Source organism: Glycine soja, chromosome 2 (assembly GCF_004193775.1).
Source record: "Glycine soja cultivar W05 chromosome 2, ASM419377v2, whole genome shotgun sequence".
Taxonomy (NCBI): domain Eukaryota; kingdom Viridiplantae; phylum Streptophyta; class Magnoliopsida; order Fabales; family Fabaceae; genus Glycine; species Glycine soja.
Window position 1 is genome coordinate 20,248,418 of NC_041003.1, and position 22,725 is coordinate 20,271,142.

Sequence of the window (22,725 nt, forward strand, 5' to 3'; positions counted from 1 at the left end):
TCTAGGGGAAGCCCCACATCCTCATCCTCTTCATTCTCCGCCCGACTTGCTTCTTGCTCGAAATCGACGACTGGGTCCCCGGTATTAGTACCTTTGTGGGACTCGTCGTCAGATCTGTATCGTTTTAAGCGTAGCAAGGAAATAAACATGCAAATGAATGAGAATGGGTAGAGGCGCAGGAACAGATGAAGAAAGATCTTTATATTATAACTTCAAGAACAAAAGACATAATGCCTTAACAAAAGGAAACTCTAAGTCTAAGCCCAACCGTAGAGTTTTAAAGCTACAAAAGGTTACATTATGCTTGTCACATAAACGTCCGGGCATTCCTCTACATGCCAATTTCCTAGTTGGAGACTGGTAGGGCATGGCCGTACCAAATCCGATCTCCTCGGGGACTCATCATCACATATCGCGGTGACTTGACCTTCGCGTCTTAAGCCCTCACTTATGAAGCTCCTACTGATGTGGCACGGCGGGGGCTCTTTGGCTCGTTGTCCCAACCGTAGGCTCTGGCCTTTGTTCTTCTTTTCCGAGATATTTTTCCTTATGCCAGCCTGCGTAGGTTTATAGCCTAACTCAAACTTCCCGCGATTTCCTTTGGTGCTTACCAGGCTGGTCCTGCCGCCGTTGTTCTTACCTAAACCCATTCAGGGCTCGTAGCCGTGCCCCAGCATCACCCGGGCCACCATCATTGCCGAATCGGACAGGCGGGGCTGCCTAGAGAGGGAATCTATGGAGGCGATGCTTAGTAACTCAAAATATTGGAAAGCCGTTTCCAATGACTCCTCTGCGGCTTCCACGTATGGCATAGAGGAAGGGCAACTTACCAGGACATCTTCCTCACCTGATACTATGACCAAATGTCCTTCCACTACAAACTTCAACTTTTGGTGGAGTGTGGAGGGGACGACTCCAACTGAGTGGATCCATGGATGCCCCAAAAGATAGCTGTAGGTCGGGTTGATATCCATCACATGGAATGTAACCTGGCAGGTATGAGGCCCTATCTGTACTGGGAGGTCGATCTCTCCGCTTACCTTTTGGCGGCTACCGTCAAAGGCATGGACAACCATGGAACTTGGCCTCAGATGGGAAGCGTTAAATGGCAATTTCTCCAACGTGCTTTTGGGCATCACGTTCAGGCTTGAGCCATTGTCGATGAGTACTTTGGCCATAACGTGTTCCATGTATTTGACTGACGCATGTAAAGCTCGGTTATGTCCTCTCCCCTCGGTAGGGATTTCCTCTTCAGCGAAAGTGAGGTAGTTGTTGGCTATGATGTTATTGACGATTCCCCCAAAGCCTTCTACGTAGATGTCTTGGGCTACGTGAGCTTCATTCAAGACCTTTACCAGCAAAGCTCGATGAGGCTTAGAGCTCATGAGCAGTTCTAGAAGGGAGACTCTAGCTGGGGTTTTGTTGAGTTGTTGAATGACTTTGAACTCGCTTGGATGGATAATGCGGAGGAACTCGCCGGCCTCCTCGAGTGATACCTCTTTCTTGCCACAACCCTCTCTTCCCTCGGAAAGATCCTTCGTTGGAACATCCTCGTCTGGTGCGGGGAACACTTTGACATTTTGTCCTTCCGTCATCCTAGCTTTCCCTTTAGTGTTTGCAGGCTGTATCGGCAGGCTAGGGGGTCCGAACACGCGACCACTGCGGGTTATGCCACTCAGCCTGGTGATATTGGTCACTTTGGCTGATAGTGAGCTGATATCGATAGCTTCTTCCTTCCTACCGCCCAGAGAAGCATACCTCCACGGAACTACGTGGTTGTTCTTGTAAGAAAATGGAATAGATCTACCGCCCGACACTGCCGAGGGGTGTTGAGGTCTTTGGGGAGCCGTGTTCCTGGTGAAATATATTACCAAGGGTTTAGGCTTTTTAGGTCCTTCTACATCAGCCGACTGCATGTATACATGTTGTTCCTCCTGGTTCTCACTGCCGACCTCAAGCCGGCCTTGGTCTATCATCCATTGTAATAGATCCCTTATTGCCGAACATGTTTCCATGTCATGGGGTACACCCGGATGCATTAAGCAAGAGTCTTCTCTGTGCCCGCCGCAGGGAATCATGCCCACCTTTTGCAAAGCCTTGTAGATAAACCTTCTGGGGGTCTTTACGTCCTCCAAAAGCTTGGGCCAGTGCAACCTACTCACCTCGATGGCATTAACCGCTCCCCCTCCATGATTGGCAAGAGGGTTTGTTTTTATGTTGGGCCCGTCCTCTTGAAAAGTCAACCACCAGGCCTCTATCAAGCTTTGGATCTTGCTTTTCAAGGCGAAGAACTGTTCAGTCAAGTGCCCCGGGGTCCCCCCATGGTATGCGCAGGTCGCACTAGGGTTATACCACTATGGCCAATTGGTTGGAGATGTGAGATGGCAAGAGTTACTTGCCGTGTTTGCGCCAAAGTGAGCGTTGTTGGCCGGGTGAGGCCGAGTCGGAGTTGGGTCCCGGAGAGCTCCCCCACTGTGGGGGCGTGGGCGCCCTTGGTTGGGTGAGTGCCGTATCGAAAGAGACCTCGGTGTGAGCCGAAAAACTCAGATGATGTTGCGCATATTGGTGAGTACAGTAGGGGATTTGCGGCGGCTTAGGCCATGCAGGTGTTGAAGTGACGGTATGGGCATCTCCCTCTTTCTTCTTTGTCCCAGCTATTTCGGTCCTCCTACTGTTGGCACCTACCGGGGAGACGTAATCAAACTTTCCCCTCTTCAAACCTACCTCGATCCTTTCTCCGGCAAAGGCTAAGCCTGCGAAGCTAGAAGGCATGTAGCCCACTAATTTCTCATAGTAAAATACAGGCAAGGTATCCACCATCATAGTAACCATTTCCCTCTCAACCATGGGAGGGGCTACTTGCGCTGCCAGGTCCCTCCAACGCTAAGCGTATTCTTTAAAGGACTCGCTTTCGCGTTGAATCATGTTTTGTAGCTGAGTCCGATCGGGAGCCATGTCAGAGTTGTATTGATACTGCCAAAGGAAAGTGGTAGTCAGATCCTTCCAGGTGCGGATGCGGGAAGCTTCTAGATTAGTGTACCATGTAGAAGCAAACTTCATTGCTTCATGATGAAGAATCAAGATTGATTCAAGGTGTTTTGATGATAACAAAGATGATGACAAAAAGCCCATGAGAATGATTTCAAGATTGAGTCAAGAACAATTCAAGAATCAAGAGAAAGATTCAAGAGAAGTTTCAAGTTTTCAAGAATCAAGAATCAAGAATAATCAAGAACAAGATTCAAGACTCAAGATTCAAGAATCAAGAAAAGACTCAATCAAGATAAGTACTGAAAAGTTTTTCAAAACATTGAGTAGCACATGAATTTTTCACAAAACCTTTTACCAAAGAGTTTTTACTCTCTGGTAATCGATTACCAGTTTATTGTAATCGGTTACCAGTAGCAAAGATTGTTTTCAAAAAGCTTTCAACTAAATTTTCAACGTTCCAATAGATTTCAAAATGGTGTAATCGATTACAATGATTTGGTAATCAATTACCAGTGTGTTTGAACGTTGAAATTCAAAGTTAAATGTGAAGAGTCCCATCCTTTCACAAAAATGCTTTGAGTAATCGATTACAATGATTTGGTAATCGATTACCAGTGATAAGTTTTGAACAAAAATCAAAAGATATAACTATTCCAATAGTTTTCAAGTTTTTCTAAAGGTTATAACTCTTCTAATGGTTTTCTTGACCAGACATGAAGAGTCTATAAAAGCAAGTCCTTAACTTTCATTTTCAAGACAATTGATTACAATCTTTTACATCCTTTGAATCTCGTTGAACATCCTCTTGAATTTCTTCTTCTTCTTCCTTTGCCAAAAGCTTTCTAAAGTTTTCTGGTTTTTCCAAACCTTGAAAACAAAACTTGTGTTATTCATCTTTTTCATTCCCTTCTCCCTTTGCCAAAAAGAATTCGCCAAGGACTAACCGCCTGAATTCTTTTTGTGTCTCTCTTCTCCCTTTTCCAAAAGAACGAAGGACTAACTGCCTGAGAATTCTTTTGTTTCCCCCTTCACAAAGTTTCAAAGGACTAACCGCCTGAGAACTTTGTCTTAACACATTGGAGGGTACATCCTTTGTGGTACAAGTAGAGGGTACATCTACTTGGGTTGTTGTGACTGAGAACAAGAGAGGGTACATCTCTTGTGGATCAGTTCTAGTGGAGGGTACATCCACTAGGTTGTTCAAAGAGAACAAGGGAGGGTACATCCCTTGTGGATCTTTGCTTGTAAAGGAATTTTACAAGGTTGAAAAGAAATCTCAAGGACCGCGGTCGCTTGGGGACTGGATGTAGGCACGGGTTGTTGCCGAACCAGTATAAAACTCTTGTGTGTTTGTCTTCTTCTTCCCTACTCTTTTAATTTCCACTGTGCACTTTAATTACCGCTTTTACTTTTGGTTAAGTTTATATTCATGTTCTTTACTTTCTTAGCAGCATAGTAAAAGCCTAAGAAGGGTAAATTTTAATTAGTAAAGATTCATCAATAATTAATTCAACCCCCCCTTCTTAATTATTCTGAGGCCACTTGATCCAACATACTAGATGACTGCTGCCCCGGCCAAGCTATCTTGAAAGAAATGCATCAATAACTTCTCGTCCCTGGAATATGCACCCATCTTGTGACAATACATTTTTAGGTGATTCTTAGGACAAGTCGTCCCTTTGTACCTATCGAAGTCAGGTACTTTGAACTTCGGAGGGATAACGACGTCCGGTACCAGGCATAGGTCGGTCATGTCTGCGAACGGATAATCACCAAACCCTTCAACAGCCCTCAATCTCTCTTCGATGATATCGAGTTTCCCCTTTCCTTCCGGTGCCGGGGGTGGTCCTCTCACGGACAGAAACATTGGCTGCGTTGGGTGGCTTCAAGGCTCTCCCGTGATATTGGGTTGAGGTAGCGCGTTAGGCACTGGCCCCTCAGCGGGAAACGGGGAGTAGGAGTCGACGTCTCCCTAAGCATGCTCTCGAGGATTCTCGTGGACCCCGTCAGGATGTCGAGGAGGTTCCCCGTCGAGGATGAGGGGAGGAAAGTGACCCACGTCTTCATGTATGGCTGGTGGTGTGTAATTGGGTGGTAATCCGTAGGGATAAGTACCTCAGTTGTACCCCGGATGGGGGTTGTTGATATGCCCCGGTGTGCTTCCCTCTCGTCCCGCCACGTTTGGAATAGGGTGGTGCGTGGCAGTTGGGAGAGTCGGGTCTGCTTCGGCAGCTGAACTAACAGCGGCGGCGGTGGCCGCGTTACTCTCCATTAGTTGTTTCATTTCCAGCATGGGATCCATCATGGAAGACATTTTTTCTTTCAAAGCCGACATGTCGGCTTTCATCTATTCCTGTACTTCCTCTAGGTCACCTATTGTCCTAGATTTTGATCTGGTACGATAGGGATGCCTTGGGGCGCGCTTAGTTATGGCGTCTTTCCTAAAAAGACCAAATGTGAGGAGTACGTAATGAGAAATGAATGTATGCTAGAGATGGAATGTGGGAGTGATCTGATTCGCATTGTTTTTGGAGTAAAATCACAGGATAAACTCATTTTATTTAGAAAGTTATAACTAGCCAAGATCTGAGTGACAATATAAACTCCCTAACGGTTCCTAATTATATGGGCCATCAAGTCTATCATGTGCTGACAATAGCGGAGGAGCCCGTGGATCTCCTCGGGGGTGGAGTAGGTGTCCACCATAGCTTTGGCCTTTGCCAGCAATCGGGGGAGTTCTTGACTCCCATTCAAAGTAAGAGCAAACTGATCCATCCACATCGTTGCTTCTTGATGTAACGAGTCAATCACCCTTCCTCTAGCCTCCTTTTTCGCGTACAATCGGGCGTATTCGTCCGCCACTTTGTGCTCGTGGGCCGTGGCTAGATTTAATTCTTCTTGGTACTTGCTGATGATGGCTAACATGTTTGTTTCGGTCTCGCATAACCGTTGAGACAAACTCCTCTTGGACCTTAGGAAAACCCTCAATTCATCCTTCAGAATCAAAGCGTCTACTCGCGATTGGTCCCTTTTCTCTCTCCGGAGCTTAAGCTCGCTGTTACTGCCCCATAGAGCCCCTTAGAATTTGTTCCGGCCATGTTCTTCCCTACGGGCCCTCTTGGTCTCTTGCTCCAAGGACTTGGTGGTGGCTATATTGACGTCTCTCAGTTCGGCGTTCTCCTTTCGGATCCTAACAGCTACTGACTTGAACTTTTCTTGACTATTTGGGCTTTCTCAAGTTCTGTCTTGAGGGCCTGTACCTCTTCATCTTCTTCCGGAGTTTCAATCTCCATCCCCTTAGTAGTCCTCAAACTCGGGAGCCAATCCAGATCTTGTGCGTATGCTTTCAACCACCTATGGTAACTGCCGATGGGATTGTAATTGACGCAACCCCTCGTCCCCATCAAGGAAACATTTGGAAATTTCCCACACGAAATAAGAATCCTGGTTCTTCCTTACTTCCATCGGGGGAACCGATTGATAGACGCTCCTTCATTGCATGCTAAGAGTTGGTCCCAGTTTGCCTCTTTTTTCTCGGTGCATGAGCGGTGGCCTTCTAGCGGGCAAACGTGTCTCATCTCTTGGCGAAAGAAGTGCAAAACCAACCTTACGTAGAAAGCCGGTGTACAACAAATGATCCTTGCATTGTTCTTCTCACATCTTCAGTCAAATGTGTCATATAGATCGGCTAGGATAGCGACAACCGGGCTTTTCTTGCGGTCGTAAAAGGCGAGAAAAGCATCAATCGTTGTTCGGTCCACCAACCCATCGACATTTGGAAAGAGGACCACCCCGAAGATCAAAAGTGCTAAGATGTCCATGAACGGGGCCCATTCGCCTTGACTTGCCAAGACTCTCGCCTTTGCTTCCAAACATTTCCTTAGTACCCCAACTACCCCATTTTCGACTTGCTTCCCGCGGTCCAATTCCTGTGTCAAGACTTTGACTATTTTAGAAATTCTAGCTAAGGAGGGATAGAATCCTGAGAAGTGATATGGTTTCCTTCCTCCCAGAGGGCATCCCAGGATCTCTTCAAACTCTTCCATCGTGGGTGTTAACTGGAAGTCCCCAAAGGTAAAGCACCTCAAAGGCTGGTCATAATATTAGGCGAGGGAGGCAATGGCCTCCGTGGAGACCTCGACCATGGTTAGGTCCCAGATCTTTCCATAAGCTTTGCGAAAGGCTTGTCACTGGAGCTGGCCCATCAACTGTCCTAACTCTTTCAGACTGGTGATTCCTAGGCTCTTGACCTTGACTTGATAGAACCTCTTTTTAAGCGAAGGCGCCTGGCTCAATCCCATGTTCTTACTAAAGTGGAACAAAAACTAGTGCGAATCAAGACTCCGACATCTATCATAGGTGAAATGGATGAATGCATGAAGTAATGCATATGGCGCAGATGCATTTTATGGATATGAGAGCCCGGGAGGTTATCTCTTTCTTAAATACAACATTCGGGCAGCATAGCGCTCGATGCATGCATTTAAGAAGGCGACACAGACCTTCCGTCTTCTCGTGATAAAGTGTGGGGATTAAGTCGCAACCCGAGCATGATGGCATGATGCAGATGTGAAAAAAGGGGAAAGGTAATAAGGAGATGTACACAACATGGCAATATCCTCAAATAATCACACAGCGAAAGCATACATGACATTTTAGGTTATATGCATGGCAATGTTTAAAAGGCACGCAGCGTGTTTGCTTTGTGCCCCTATTTTAAGGACCTAATTGGGAGGAACTAAAAGGCTTTTAGTGATACTTCCCAAGGTGGTCATATCTCTCTTCATGGTTTCTAAAGGTATCATCCCCTTCGAAAAACATATTGCGGCAGTAGGGACTACCAGCAACAATATGTTATCAAAGAGAAAAACTCTAGATGAGGGTTAATTGCTATCAAGCAAGTTGGAGACCCAGCATGACCATAGATTCACCTCCACTCCTTATGTTCCCACGGACCCAGGTATAGGGCCCCTTTTCAACTCACCGTGTGTACAAAAAGGTGTTGGTGTTTGTGTGCATCAAATGAATAAACATCTATCTCATGCATACATTTAAAAAAGCATACTAAAAGCATAAAAGAGTTATATACAAGGATCTAAAAAAATAAAGGAAAACTAACAAAGGAGAAGTCATGGTGAGGAATGCACACTGATCGATTGGCCTAACTCTCTAAAAACAGTCCCCAGTGGAGTCGCCAACTGTCGCAACCTACCCTTCGGCGGGAGGGCGACGCGAGGGCTCATGGGTGCGTCTTCCAAGAAAGGAAAATGCATGGAGTTGCCACCAATGTTTATTTGAGGAAAACATTGGAAAAACCAGAAAAGGTGTGGTCTACGCAAAGTGTGAAAAGGTTCGGGAGTTGTTTTTATGCACGAGGAAGGTATTAGCACCCCACGCGTCCATCACAAGGGATGGCAGCCTTTAATCAAGTGTGCAAATATGACTTCAAAATATTTTATTTTCCCTTTTTTATGTCTTTATGTTTTTTATCTTTTTGTGGTCGACAAGGGTGTTTCCCTTGCTCCTACGTATTCCTCAATTGCGATGAGGAAATCAGACCTATGTAGTTCTTTAAGAACTAAACGTTAGTTCTTTTTTATCTTTTGATTTTTGAAAGGAGAGAAACGTTAAGGCATTGGACCATTCACAATCTCTTTGACAGAAAACGGCAAAATTACATATTGATTTTATGATTTTGAATGGTCCATGTTTAACCAATAAAAGTGAAGAGAACCGTTTTAAGGCGTTGGACCTTTAATGGTTTTTAGTGATTTTTGTGGACAAAGCTTAATTTGTGAGTTGATTTTAGCTTTAGTTTCACTTTGGTTATTAGTCAATTCATTCAAGGAAACTTTCAAAGAAAAACGTCCGATTGATTTTTTTGATTATTTTATTCGAAGATATTTTGATTATTTTATTATTATTTTCCCCTTTTTTTGGTTTAAACGAGATTACTACGTGAACGATCGGTTGGATTTAATTTTAACAGTGATTAAACGATATTACAATTCAAATGATCGGTTAAAATTTATTTTATTTTTTATTAGGTGAGAAAACGACTTAAATAAATGGTTAAAGCACGTCAAAGGGGGGTACGGAAAACAAACAAAATGAAAATAGAAGTACGTGAAACAAGTGGGGACCGCTAAGGGTGCATAGAAAGAATTGAAAGATTCGATTTCGAGAACTTACCGGTTGAAGATCGAAGAACGATGAAGAACAAACGAAGAACGATGAAGAACGGTGAAGAATCTTCACGAAATCGCTCATGGAAACGTCTCAGAAGCGTTACAGAAGCGCCTCAGCTTAGATATTTTTCACGGAAATAATTTTCCTCACTAATTTCGAGAGAATCCTAAATACCAGAAGGGCTGAACATTTTTGCTCTGCCCTCTTTCCCCTATTTATAGGAGAAAAGAGGGAGGTGGTTGCCGCCCAGCTCGCCCAGGCGAGCTAGGTTGCTTCCACCAGAAGGCACCGCCTTCTGTTGGAACCCCCTGGAAGGCCCAAGTGGGTCTGGTTGCTATTTGCACCCCCCCTTTTTTACTAAATACACCCCCTTTTGTGTTTTTTTGCTGATTCCTTTCCAAAACGTTACGGAACTTCACGGATTACGTAATGACACCCATTTTCTTTCCAAAATGTTGGAAAACTTTACGGATTACGCAACAATGCTTCTTTTCAACTTCCAGAATGTCGCGGAACTTTACGGATTACCTAATGATGGGTGTTAAGTACCTCGAGGCGGTTAAGCGACGATTGCATGCCACCAAACAATGGTCCCCGGATGAAATTAGGGTATGACACGCAAAAATAACCTCAATGTTATAAAAAGATAACTTTTACAATGTCCCATTCTCTAGGGCTTTTCAAAGGAAGAGTAAAAACACCCTATTACAGCACCCAACACATAAGAGACACTAAGAGGAACTCAAATTAGCTAGGACATGGCTTAGAAGTCAAGATTACCTCAGAGAAACTTGGAAATTGAGGGATTTTCTCCATCGAATCTTCGAGGAGGATTCTGAGGATTCCGCTCTGATTAAAGTGTTCCTCTTGGTGTGGGGGTCCAACAGCAAGCAACAACAACTTACGGTGGCCACCGGTGGTCTTGGGTGGTGAAAAATGAGGTTTTAGGGTTTGGGTGGTGTTTTTGTAGAAGAGGAGACTGAAAATCGTGTTTTTCACACTGAGGACGTATTTATAACCTGTAACTTTCACTTAGTGGGCTGTCGCGCTAAGCCGAAGTCCACTTCTTGTGCTTAGCGCAAGAATTTAGGCTTAGTGCTGCCCCCTCTGCACTAGGGCTCGCTTAGCGCACCTTTGGGCCGCTCAGTGCAATTCCCTTCGGTTGGAATTGGGCTTAGCGCAGCTTTGGGTCGCTTAGCGCAATTCCCCTCGGTTGGAATTGCGCTTAGCGCGCCATTCTCGCTTAGCGGAAGAACAAAAGTTATTATTTTCAAATTCCCAACGGTCAGAATGTAGAAACATATCTTAGAGAGATCCAAACACAATTTGAAGACAATCCAACGGTTAACGAATCCGGTGTCGTGATTTCACTGATCTAGGTTTTGGTAAAATCTAAAATCTCATAATTTCAACTTCGCTCAACAAAACTCCACATAATTCAACATCCACATCAAGAAACTCACACATGACTAATTCAAGTCATATTTCAAATCATTCAAGTCAAACATATATTCAAACAACAAGCTAAACACAATCAAACATCGATTTATAATAAATAACATCTCAGGGTGTTACACTTGTGTTCTATGGTGAAGACTAAAGTATTAAACCTTGATCCCTTGTAAGTTAAAACTAATTTAAACCAAGCTTCGTCTTCAGATCCCTCTTGTTGGACTAGGCTTAATTTAAATAGCATTATGATCACAACATAATAAAAAACTAAAAAACCTGCAATCTATCCCTCACAATGTAGTTATCTAGCCCTGCTCTATCAAGTTCTAAGGAAACAGTACACTTCCCAGTGCTAAAGTTCCTAACAGTACACACCAATGGGTGATCAGACCAAACACACGCAACAATGAAGCATCGATAGTAGCAATGAACACATAAAACACACTTAATTAGATATGAAAAGTGTTTACATCAACTGTTCATTAGAAATCCCCAACTAGGGTTTTAGCAAGCCATAACAAGGAGGCCTTTTCTACAATTAGACAGAGAATACAGAGAAATTGCTGCTTACACAGGAAGGGGAATCCCTCCTCTTCTTCTTGGCACCTCACAATCACTCAAACACTCTCTAATCTCGCTCAAAGATGAACCCTAGACTCCTTGTTGTGCTGCCTCTCCTCTACTATCTTCAGAGCTCACTCTCCAAAGTTTGTGTGTAAAATTTTGTGCAAAAGCAAAATAATTTTGTTACCCTAATTATGAAAATTTAGGCTTTAAATAGGCTCTAAAATCGCACCGTCGCGCTTAGCATGAGTGATGCAATCCTACCCCACAAGGGCATTGGATAGAAAACTCCAAGTAGATTGGGCCAGAGATGCAAGAGAAGGCCCTAGGGTTCTTATGAGCCTTAGGGTTGATTTCGGGCCCATGGGCTAAGTACGAACCCACTTATCTTTGTAAATATTAGATTAAGGTTTCATTATTTTTGGGCCTTGTATTTAGGGCTCCATAATGTAGGTAGGGTACCTTAGAAATATAGGATTTTTCAGCCCTTGTATTTTAGGGCACCTAGACTAGTTTTTGTATTAGGGGTAGTTTTGTAATTTCACATGCACTAAGTGGATATTTGATGTGTGTGGTTGGAAATAAATTTAATTGAATTGGTAGAAGCCCAATCCAATTAAATTTTAGAGGGGGAGGTGAGCATTTGCTTACTACACCCCATTGCCACATCATATAGTCACACTTTGTGCATGTCCTTCATGCTTTTCATGCCTCATGACACCTAAGCACACTTAGTGGAGAATCTTGGGATTGATCTTGGATTAGTGGACTGAACCATAACTAAAATTCACTAATCATAATTAGTGAATTTTTGGCTCCAAAGTTTGGCTCCACAAATTCAATTTCAAATTCAAGTGAAATTTGAATTTCCCTCCAATTTTGTGTGACACTTAGGCTATAAATAGATGTCATGTGTGTGCATTTTTTTTTCAAATTTGATCATTTGAATATTAAACTTCAGATTTAAAAGCTCATTTAGAGCACAAAATTTCGTGCTCTTCTCTCCCTCTCCCTTCATTCATCTCCTTCTTCCTCCAAGCTCTTATCCATGGCCTCCTATGGTGGTGAGCTTCTTCTAGACTCATCTTCCCTTGAAGTGGCGTCTCCTCTCTCTCTTCCTTCTCCATTCCGCTTCCATTTATCTTCCAAGAAGCAAAGGAATCCATTGATGAAGAAGATCCTAGGCCTACAAGTTCCAATGGAGCTTGCATCATGTGGTATCAAGAGCATCTTCATCTAGGTGATGTTCTTTTGCTTCCTCTATCTTTTTGTTCGGTGAATTCTCTTTAATTCCTTGTTCTTCATCTTATTCTCCATGTATATCCTCCATTGTCTTGTGGTTTGGTGCTGTTTAGAGTAGATTCAAAAAAATAAACCGATTAAATCTTAGATCTACACTTGTTCTTGCATTTTTGTGGTTCAAATTTTGTAGATCTACTCTTGAATCTTGTTTTTGTGTTGATTTTAGGTTCTATCAATTTTCATTCATAATATTCTTTTGCTGAACCTTTAGATCTAAATTTTGTTCCAAAATATTGATTAGAAAAAAAAACACAAAAATCTAAGTGTAAATCACTTAATCCATGTTGTCTTAGAGTCATGTTTAGTCATAGTAATTGTCACATTATGCTCTAAGTTTGTGTTGAATTTTTATTTTGTTTGTTGAATTCTAGATACATTTGTTCATGTATTCTTTTCATTCTTAGCCTATCTTTTGAATTTTGAGTCTAATTCATGCATGTTATTTAGTTCATAACATGTTCTAAATCAATTCCTAGAAGTAGTCTTGTTGAACTCTTTTGTTTTCTAAGATTCCTACATGATGCCTATGATGAAGTTGAGATGTGGTGCTGTCGCAACCTACCCTTCGGCGGGAGGGCGACGCGAGACTCGCGGGATGCGTGTTCCACGAAAGGAATACGCGCGGAGTCGCCACCAACGTTTATTTGAGGAAAACGTTGGAAAAAACCGGAAAAGACGCGATCTACGAACTTTTAAGTGAAAAGGTTCGGGAGTTGTATTTACGCACGGGGAAGGTATTAGCACCCCACACGTCCGTCCCAAGGGACGGCAGCCTTTAATCGAAGGTGCAAACATGACTTTGATTTTTATGTTCCCTTTTATGTCCTTATATCCTTTATATCCTTTTTATATATTTTTTTTCTTTTTGTGATCGACAAGGGTGTTTCCCTTTGCTCCTACGTATTCCTCAATTTGCGATGAGGAAATCAGACCTACGTAGTTCTTTCGTAACAAAGTGTTTGGTTAAGTTATTTTTGTCTTTTTTGTAAAATATGTTTTTATTGAACAAAAGGTCATTTAAGGTGTTGGACCATTAAACGGTCTTTTGATTTTGAAAGGAGAGAAACGTTAAGGCGTTGGACCATTAACGATCTCTTGTTTTTGAAAGGAGAGAAACGTTAAGGCATTGGACCATTAACGATCTCTTGGGGTGGTCGAAAAAAGCGGGGCTTTTGCTCCTACGTATCCTCAATGAGGAACTCAGACCTACGTAGTTCTTGCTTTTTGTCAAGTGATTCTTTTTTTACTTAAATGGTGATCATTTTAAGGCGTTGGACCTTAAAAATGATCCATTTTACTTAGTGAGAAATTGAAATGACAAACTTCAAAAGCCTATTTTTATGGACGAGCTTGACTAGGCGAATTGATTTTAGCCTTTAGTTTCACTTTAGTTATTAATCAATTCGATTAAGAATGAGAAATCCCAAAGAGAAAACGTCCGATTGATTTTCCGCTTTATTTTACTAAAAGATGTTTTTTGATTATTATATTATTTTTTACCTCTTTTTGATTTCCAACGTGGTTACGGCACGACCGAACGGTCGGAATTCATTTTAACCGAAGTTAACAGATAATACAATTCAAACGTTCGGTGGAAATTTATTTTATTTTTTAGTTAAGCGAGAAATGACTTAAGTAAAATGGCTTAAGCACGTCAAGAGGGGGTATAAAAAGTAAACCAAACGAGAATAAAAATGCACGAAACACAATGTGGACCACTACGGGTACATAGAATGAATCGAAAAGCTTGGTTCGAGGTACTTACCCGTTGAAGATCGAAGAACGATGAAGAACGAATGAAGAACGTCGAAGAACGGTTGAAACCTTTGCGAAATTCCTCACGGAAAACGTTACGGAAACGTTTCGGAAGCGCCTCGGCTTAGATTTTCTTCACGGAAACAATTTTTCCAAGCAAATTCGAAAGAGAGAGAAGTGCCAAAGGGGCTGAACCCTTTTCTTCTTCACTTCCTCCCCTATTTATAGCAAAATAGGGGAGGTGGTTGCCGCCCAGCTCGCCCAGGCGAGCCAGGTTGCTTCCTCCAGAAGCAACAGCCTTCTGGAGGAATATTCTGGAGGGCCCAAGTGGGCCTGGGTGCTATTTGCACCCCCATTTTTACTAAGTACACCCCCCTCTGCTTTTTTTTGGTGATTCTTTTTTCGTAAAGTTACGGAAACTTACGAATTTCGTAACAATACTTGTTTTCTTTCCGTAATGTTACGGAACCTTGCGGATTACATAATCATCCCCTTTTTGACTTACGGAATGTTACAGAACCTCACTTAATTATGCAACGATGCTTCCATTTGATTTCCGGTGTGTCACGGAAACTTACGGATTGCGCATCAATATTTTTTTGGTTTTCCAGCATGTCCTGGAATTTCACAAATTGCCTAACGATGGGTGCCAAGCACCTCACAAGGACCAAAGAAAGGTCGCATGTCATCAAGCAAAGGTCCCCGGACGAAATTAGGGTATGGCAGTTGCCCCTCTTTACTTGTCTTTTATTGGAGATAAAAGGAAAGTAAAGATAAGACACTAATTTCGTTCCTCTCGATTTGACGAGAGTCGCTGGTGACCATAAAATCTCCACATGCAAATGACTTGTTGTTCCCGGAATTTCTCAAATTGCCTAATGATGGGTGCCAAGCACCTCACAAGGACCAAAGAAAGGTCGCATGTCATCAAGCAAAGGTCCCCGGACGAAAATTAGTGTATGACACTAATTTCGCTCCTCTCGGTTGACGAGAGTCGCGGGTGACCATGACTTGTCGTTCCCGGATGTTCACAAATTGCCTAATGATGGGTGCCAAGCACCTCACAAGGACCAAAGAAAGGTCGCATGTCATCAAGCAAAGGTCCCCGGACGACAATTAGTGTATGACACTAATTTCGCTCCTCTCGGTTGAGAGTCGCGGGTGACCATGACTTGTTGTTCCCGGAAGTTCACAAATTGCCTAATGATGGGTGCCAAGCACCTCACAAGGACCAAAGAAAGGTCGCATGTCATCAAGCAAAGGTCCCCGGACGAAAATTAGTGTATGACACTAATTTCGCTCCTCTCGGTTGAGAGTCGCGGGTGACCATAAAATTTCCGCATGTAAATGACTTGTTGTTCCCGGAGGAACAAAAGGTGCAGAAGACTATGTCAGTCTCTGCATGCTATCGAGCGTTCTGTCTTACAGATAGCAAAAGAATGTTTATACGGATAACCACTCGGGTATTTCCGCGTATCATCGGACCCGCCGCCTCTGGATGACACAAGGGTGCGGATAACCGTAAGGTATCTCTGCGTATCATCGGGCCCGCCGCCTCTGGATGACACAAGGGTGCAGAATGACCAAATTTTGTCTCTGCTTGTCATCGGGCCCGCCGCCTCTGGATGACAAAAGGGTGCGGATAACCGTAAGGTATCTCCGCGTATCATCGGGCCCGCCGCCTCTGGATGACACAAGGGTGCAGAATGACCAAATTTTGTCTCTGCTTGTCATCGGGCCCGCCGCCTCTGGATGACAAAAGGGTGCAGAATGACCAAATTTTGTCTCTGCTTGTCATCGGGCCCGCCGCCTCTGGATGACAAAAGGGTGCAGATAACCGTAAGGTATCTCCGCGTATCATCGGGCCCGCCGCCTCTGGATGATACAAGGGTGCAGAATGACCAAATTTTGTCTCTGCTTGTCATCGGGCCCGCCGCCTCTGGATGACAAAAGGGTGCGGATAACCGTAAGGTATCTCCGCATATCATCGGGCCCGCCGCCTCTGGATGACACAAGGGTGCGGATAACCGTAAGGTATCTCCGCGTATCATCGGGCCCGCTGCCTCTGGATGACACAAGGGTGCAGAATGACCAAATTTTGTCTCTGCTTGTCATCGGGCCCGCCGCCTCTGGATGACAAAAGGGTGCGGATAACCGTAAGGTATCTCCGCGTATCATCGGGCCCGCCGCCTCTAGATGACACAAGGGTGCATGTCACATGACCTCAGGGTCAGTATGACAAAGATTATGGGGCGGCCGACAAAAGCAAGGCTCTTGCTCCTACGTATCCTCCAATGAGGAACTCAGACCTACGTAGTTCTAGATAATTTGTGAGACTTGAAAAGTCTCCATCGGAAAATGCTGACATCTCCGAAAAGGGCGCAGATGACCATATTGGCCTCTGCTCGTCAATCACACTTGGGGTGACTGAATGACGAGGTGCGGATAACCGTAAGGTGTCTCCGCAGGCTACCAGCTCTTGGGTCATGGCAACAAAAGGCGGTGTGGTCGACAAAAGCGAGGCTCTTGCTCCTACGTATCCTCCAATGAGGAACTCAGACCTACGTAGTTCTTGATAACTTGTGAGACTTGAAAAAGTCTCGGTGTTTTCTTCGCTAAAAATGCAAACATGCTAAGTAAAGAGATAAATATTCCAACTGATTAGAGCAGCATACGCTTTTTTTGAGTGAAAAACAATGCGTTTACCGGGGAATGAGAGTCTGCTAATGAAATCCCCCATAACCTTAACTGAGATTTTGGATGTTAGCATTTCGTTTCTAATGCGTTTACCTTAATTTTAGGTCGTGGTTTCCTTTCCTTCTTTTTGTTCATTTGGTGACAATTCTGTATTGTTCAGATATTGTCCGGTCCAAAGACCTTTCTGCACATTTCTTCTGTTTTCTTTCGATCCTTGATCAGGAGCTTTCTTTCCTTCTTCTTCTTCCTTTTTTACTTTCTCCCATTCTTTGATTGGGAATTTTCTTTCTTTTCTTTTTGCTTTCTCCCACTCTTTGATTGGGAATTTTCCTTCTTTTCCTTTTTTGCTTTCTCTTTGATTGGAAATCTTCCTTCTTTCCTTTTCTCTGATTGGAAATTTCCCTTCTATTCTTTTCGCTTCCGAGGGTAAGGATTGACATTCTCACCCTGGGTCAAGGTTTATGGTGAGTCAGGATTTTGGCTCAAAGCTTGTAGAATGGCTAGACATGATACATGTCAGGGCTTGGTTTGGTTCAAGGATAAAAGGGATGCCCCACATTATTTCCATGACACAAATGCAAAAATGATGATTTGGAAATTTTATGCAAAACTGGTCATGCATGCACCTATGCGGACGCTCAAGTGTCAAATTTTTATGGTCATGTGATGCTAGGGCTCAGGATTCATTTCCTCTATTTTAAATCAACCCAATGTTTCCAAAATATGTTCTTTTATCAATTTGTGCATTCCTCCAAGTCCATTTCGGGCGTCCGGGGAAATTTTCACAGCATTCACCCTTCAGGTGTAGACACGTTTTTTTTCTTCAAAAATCGGTTATGATCAATGAATTTTTTTTTTTTTTAAAGAAAAGTTGGAAATCATCTCTTTTCAAAAGCATATCGGTTTTTCAGCTAAACAACTTATTTTTCTTTTCCTTTTTTATCATGAGGTATTTTGCTACCTAAACATGTGTATATTTTTGTGAGGTATCTTTACTATATACATGCATATCCAAGGTATCTTTCTACCTAAACATACATATATATATTTTTGTGAACTATTTTTTTGTTTACATACATGCATATCTGAGGTATCTTTCTACCTAAACATACATATATATATTTTGTGAACTATTTTTTTGTTTACATACATGCATATCTGAGGTATCTTTCTACCTAAACATACAAATATATATTTTGTGAAGTATTTTTTTGTTACATACATGCATATCTAAGGTATCTTTCTACCTAAACATACATATATATATTTTTGTGAAGTATTTTTTTGTTACATACATGCATATCTAAGGTATCTTTCTACCTAAACATACATATATATATTTTGTGAAGTATTTTTTTGTTACATACATGCATATCTAAGGTATCTTTCTACCTAAACATACATATATATATTTTGTGAAGTATTTTTTTGTTACATACATGCATATCTAAGGTATCTTTCTACCTAAACATACATATATATATTTTGTGAAGTATTTTTTTGTTTACATACATGCATATCTAAGGTATCTTTCTACCTAAACATACATATATATATTTTGTAAGGTATGACTACCTTTCGAGCTTGTGCTTGTTTTATTTAAATCCCCAGGATCATGAGCAACTAGGTGCGTCCTACTATAAAAAGTGATCAAATAACAAGCATAGATTCAAAAGGTACTAGGTTGCCTCCTAGTAGCGCTTCTTTAACGTCTTTAGCTGGACGCCTTATGACTTTTCGGTCACTGACCTAGTACTTTGCTTACCTTTGGCTTTAGACTTGGTTGCCTATTGGTCGGCCATGTGTCGTAGGCAACGCTCTAACCTATTTATGGATGAGCTGAGGTGAACTTTAGTGGTGGTGGTGGTGTGTCTATTGCCCGCTACCGGCCATCCCAATGCTGCTGTAGTGTCTCGCCCTGCGCCTGCCTGGGGGCGCAACACTTCTGGATGAAAACTCGATTGGTAGGGGGCCTGATGACCCTGCTGGGGGCAACAGGCACTCCCTTGAACTGATAGAGACCTGTATTTAGAGCTGGCAACTCCAAGACCCTGTTGGCCTTCTTCGGGTCCACTAGGTGTCTTGCGGGCACGATCCCTGCAAACAATAGATGATATCAGAAATCAGTTGGGGGAGGTGCATACTTACCTATGTCATGATGGCATGAGCTTGCTGGGGGGACGGGCGCCCTATAGGGCCGACAGAGGCCCGTAACCAGAGCTGGAAACCCCAGGGCCCTGTTGGACTTCTTCAGGTCCACTGGGTGTCTTTGTGGGTGCGATCCCTGCAAACAATAGATGGTATCAGAAATCAGTTGAACCATATGCATACTTACCCATGTCGGGACGACACAGACCAACTGATACTTTTGCAGGGGGAGATTGGCATTGCGGTCGCTGGGCAGAACGTTGCTAAGTAGCAATGTCATCTATATCTGTGTAAGAATGGTCATGTCGGTGCGCATGATCCGCACTCGTCTCTTTGCAGCGGCACGGGTGAAATCTTGCCCCGGTATGCATAGTGGCTGTGTGACAGCCTCCCTCTCTGGTTGTGCTCGCACAGTTGGCCCTCCACCAATATCAGGGGGTGGCCTAGGAACCATTAAAAGGAAACTACTGGTCCCTTAACCGGGAGTGCAAGTCTCGGTTAAGCACTTAAGGACAGAGGACCTTAAATTCTCTTAAGGTGCGGATGTGGAGCACACTGAAAATGAGGACACGTAGCCCTCTAAAGGTGAGGGCGTGCAGCGCTCTCAAGGCGAGGATGTGTAGTCCTCTAGAGGTGAGGGCGTGCAGCCCTCTGTTGGTGAGGACGTGTAGTCCTCTAAAGGTGAGGGCGTGTAGCCCTTCGAAGGTGAGGACGTGTAGTCCTCTAAAGGTGAGGGCGTGTAGCCCTATGATGGTGAGGACGTGTAGTCCTCTCAAGGCGAGGACGTGTAGTCCTCTCAAGGTGAGGGCGTGTAGCCCTCGGAGCCGAGGACATGTAGCCCTTTAAAGGTGAGGGCGTGCAGCCCTCTGTTGGCGAGGACGTGTAGTCCTCTAAAGGTGAGGGCGTGTAGCCCTACGTTGGCGAGGACGTGTAGTCCTCTCAAGGTGAGGGCGTGCAGCCCTCTGTTGGCGAGGACGTGTAGTCCTCTAAAGGTGAGGGCGTGTAGCCCTACGAAGGTGAGGACATGCAGTCCTCTGATGGCGAGGGCGTGTAACCCTCTGAAGGTGAGGACATGCAGTCCTCTGATGGCGAGGGCGTGTAGCCCTCTGAAGGTGAGGACACGCAGTCCTCTGATGGCGAGGGCGTGTAGCCCTCTGAAGGTGAGGACATGCAGTCCTTTGAAAGTGAGGACACACAGTCCTCTTAAGGTGAGGGCGTGCAGCCCTCTGTTGGCGAGGAGTGTAGTCCTCTGAAGACCAGGGTACTAGTACCCGAGGGTCCATCCTTATGAGAAAGCAAGAGATCGACTAATCGAGAGAGCCGGTCATCCCAAATTCAAAAGATTTGGACATTTAGATGTAGGGAATCTATGTAGTTAACATGATTTTGAGGGATGCAAATGCATGCAACCTTTGTTGTGAAATTTGGGTAAATGCGGACTTTATATGAAACAATGCAATGTAATGGAAAGTTGTACAATGTTCATGGCATTCTTTCCCTATTTTGTGATTTTGATTTTGATTTGATTTTTTTTTTTTTTGGAAAACACAGATTGACTGCCCTTTTGAAAAAGGTGATAATTCATGCAACCTTATCCTATCTTTTGCAAATCTCTCCGGGAACCCCCTCAAAGTGTATGTTCTATTTGATTTAGTCACTTGACCATTTTGGAGTGATGGCAATAGAGCTGTTTGTCGTTTAATCAATCTATTGAAATCCTAGGGTTTGTCCCCCCTTTTTTTTTGTTGAAAACATCGATGGGTGAGAACTTTTGATCAGCCCCTATGTTCACTTGAGGCTCATGCACGGTGCCCCTCATTGCCCCAGTGTAAGGCTTTGAGGTACCAATCGTTGTCTTTCGTCATGACCTTGTAGGAGGGAACCTATTGGGTGAGAACTTCTAATCTGCCCCTAGGTTCACTTGAGGCTCATGCACGATTCCCCTCATTGCCCCAGTGTAAGGCTTTGAGGTACCAATCGTTGTCTTGTTTTCATAGCCTCGTAGTGAGGAAGAATGAAAGAAGCAGTTGATTCTTGCAAAAAGAATTTTCCAAGGACGAGAAATAGTTGAAGGATTTTTTGATGGATTAAGTCAAATGACTCCTATGTAGAAGCAAGATGTTTTGATGATGCCAAAGGATCAAGTGCTTCCAAGTTTTATTCAAGGCAAGAATCCAAGAATCCAAGAAAATCAAGATATATGATCAAGTTGATCTCTAGAATCTTAGGGAGAAGTTTCCAAATTAAAAAAACAAAAGGTTTGACCAAAGAATTCTATCATTTCAAATTGAGATTTGCTCTCTGGTAATCGATTACCAGCAGCTGAAAAATGTTTATAACAGTCACTAGAAATTTGAATTCAAAATTTATAACGTGTAATTGATTACACATCGATGGTAATTGATTACCAGCAGTTTATTTAATGTTTTAATTCAAATTTTTAAAACCTGTAATCGATTACACAAGTCTTGTAATTGATTACCAGAGGGGATTTTCAGAAAATAATTTCCAAGAGACATATCTATTCAAATGTTTTATGAATGGCCATTCAAATGTTTTAAAGAGAGTTTTCATTGCCCAAACAGTTTTATCCTCTCGAAAGATCAAGAGTTTTTCTGAACTGAAATGTCTTATCCTCTCAAAAAGATTCCTTGGTCAACCACTTGCTAATTCAATAAGGAATTTTTGATTGATCTTCATTTTACAATCTACCTCTTTTATGAGAGACCTCTTCTTCTCTTCTTCTTATTTCTGAAACGGGATTAAGAGACCGTGGGTCTCTTGTTGTAGAGGATTCCTGAACACAAGGGAAGGGTTATTCCTGTGTGCATTGTTAATCTGAAAAGAGAGAGTGATAGTTCAATTGGGGAATAGTCTTTGCATCTTAATTCAACCCCCCTTTTTCTTAAGGTAACTGAGGCCATTTGTCCAACATCCTATTCTTGATAACTCACTTCTCTCTAAAAAGACAAAATGAGGTCACATGAACGTCTATATTTTTACTTGAAAACACAGTCAATCAAATGCCTTTTATTTTTTATTTTGAAACTTATTTTTTATTTTGAAACTTATTTGTTTTGAACTTTGCTCGTTGTTTTACGGCACCCCCACCAACGTGCAAGATGAGTAATCTCTGATTGAACGGTCTTGGAAGTCAACACTCAGGAGCGCAGGTTGCTTGAGCAAACAGACCAATGGCTTACACTCACATTCCGGTGGAAGTTGAATAAGCAAAGATGTGTTCGTGAGAGGATGTCCATTTTATCCATATCATTTAACATTGTAACTGTGGTTTATGGCATAAACTTGAAAATCCTGATGAGTCATAATAACAGCTTCCAGAATTGCCCCATGTATGGTGTTGCTTGTCAATGTTATGATTCAACAAGCGATTCTCCTCAAATTTCAGCCAGCCCGTATCAATTAGACTTCACACTTTATGCTTCGGGGTCATACAATGCTCAATGGAATGCCCCTGGGCTCCTCCACGATAAGCACAAGTTGCGTTCGAGTCGTATCCTCAGAAAAATGGAGGTTGAGGAACCTTGGTTGGGGTTATGGCTACCATTGAATTATTGAGTGGATATGGGATCAAGTTTAGCATATGACAACGGAATTTGGGATGAA

The 22,725-nt window shown here is 43.1% G+C and overlaps 1 protein-coding gene across 1 annotated transcript; it reads right to left on the bottom strand.

Moving 5' to 3' along the window:
• Positions 1-650: 650 nt before the first annotated feature.
• On the bottom strand, positions 651-2,847 carry LOC114373569. Its single transcript, XM_028331058.1, has 3 exons — positions 2,524-2,847; positions 1,123-2,354; positions 651-1,050 (listed from the first exon to the last, which is right to left on the bottom strand). Exons 1-3 carry the CDS (start codon positions 2,845-2,847, stop codon positions 651-653), a joined length of 1,956 nt encoding a protein of 651 aa, XP_028186859.1.
• Positions 2,848-22,725: the final 19,878 nt, after the last annotated feature.

What these genes read in the sequence shown, in the direction of transcription:
- LOC114373569 (XM_028331058.1), bottom strand. Translation starts at nt 2,847, where the DNA reads ATGGTTGAGAGGGAAATGGTTACTATGATGGTGGATACCTTGCCTGTA. An exon ending in GTTTTTCGGCTCACACCGAG is followed by an intron (nt 2,355 to 2,523) that starts GTCTCTTTCGAT and finishes AATTGGCCATAG; the next exon opens with TGGTATAACCCTAGTGCGAC. An exon ending in AACGTGATGCCCAAAAGCAC is followed by an intron (nt 1,051 to 1,122) that starts GTTGGAGAAATT and finishes CTTTGACGGTAG; the next exon opens with CCGCCAAAAGGTAAGCGGAG.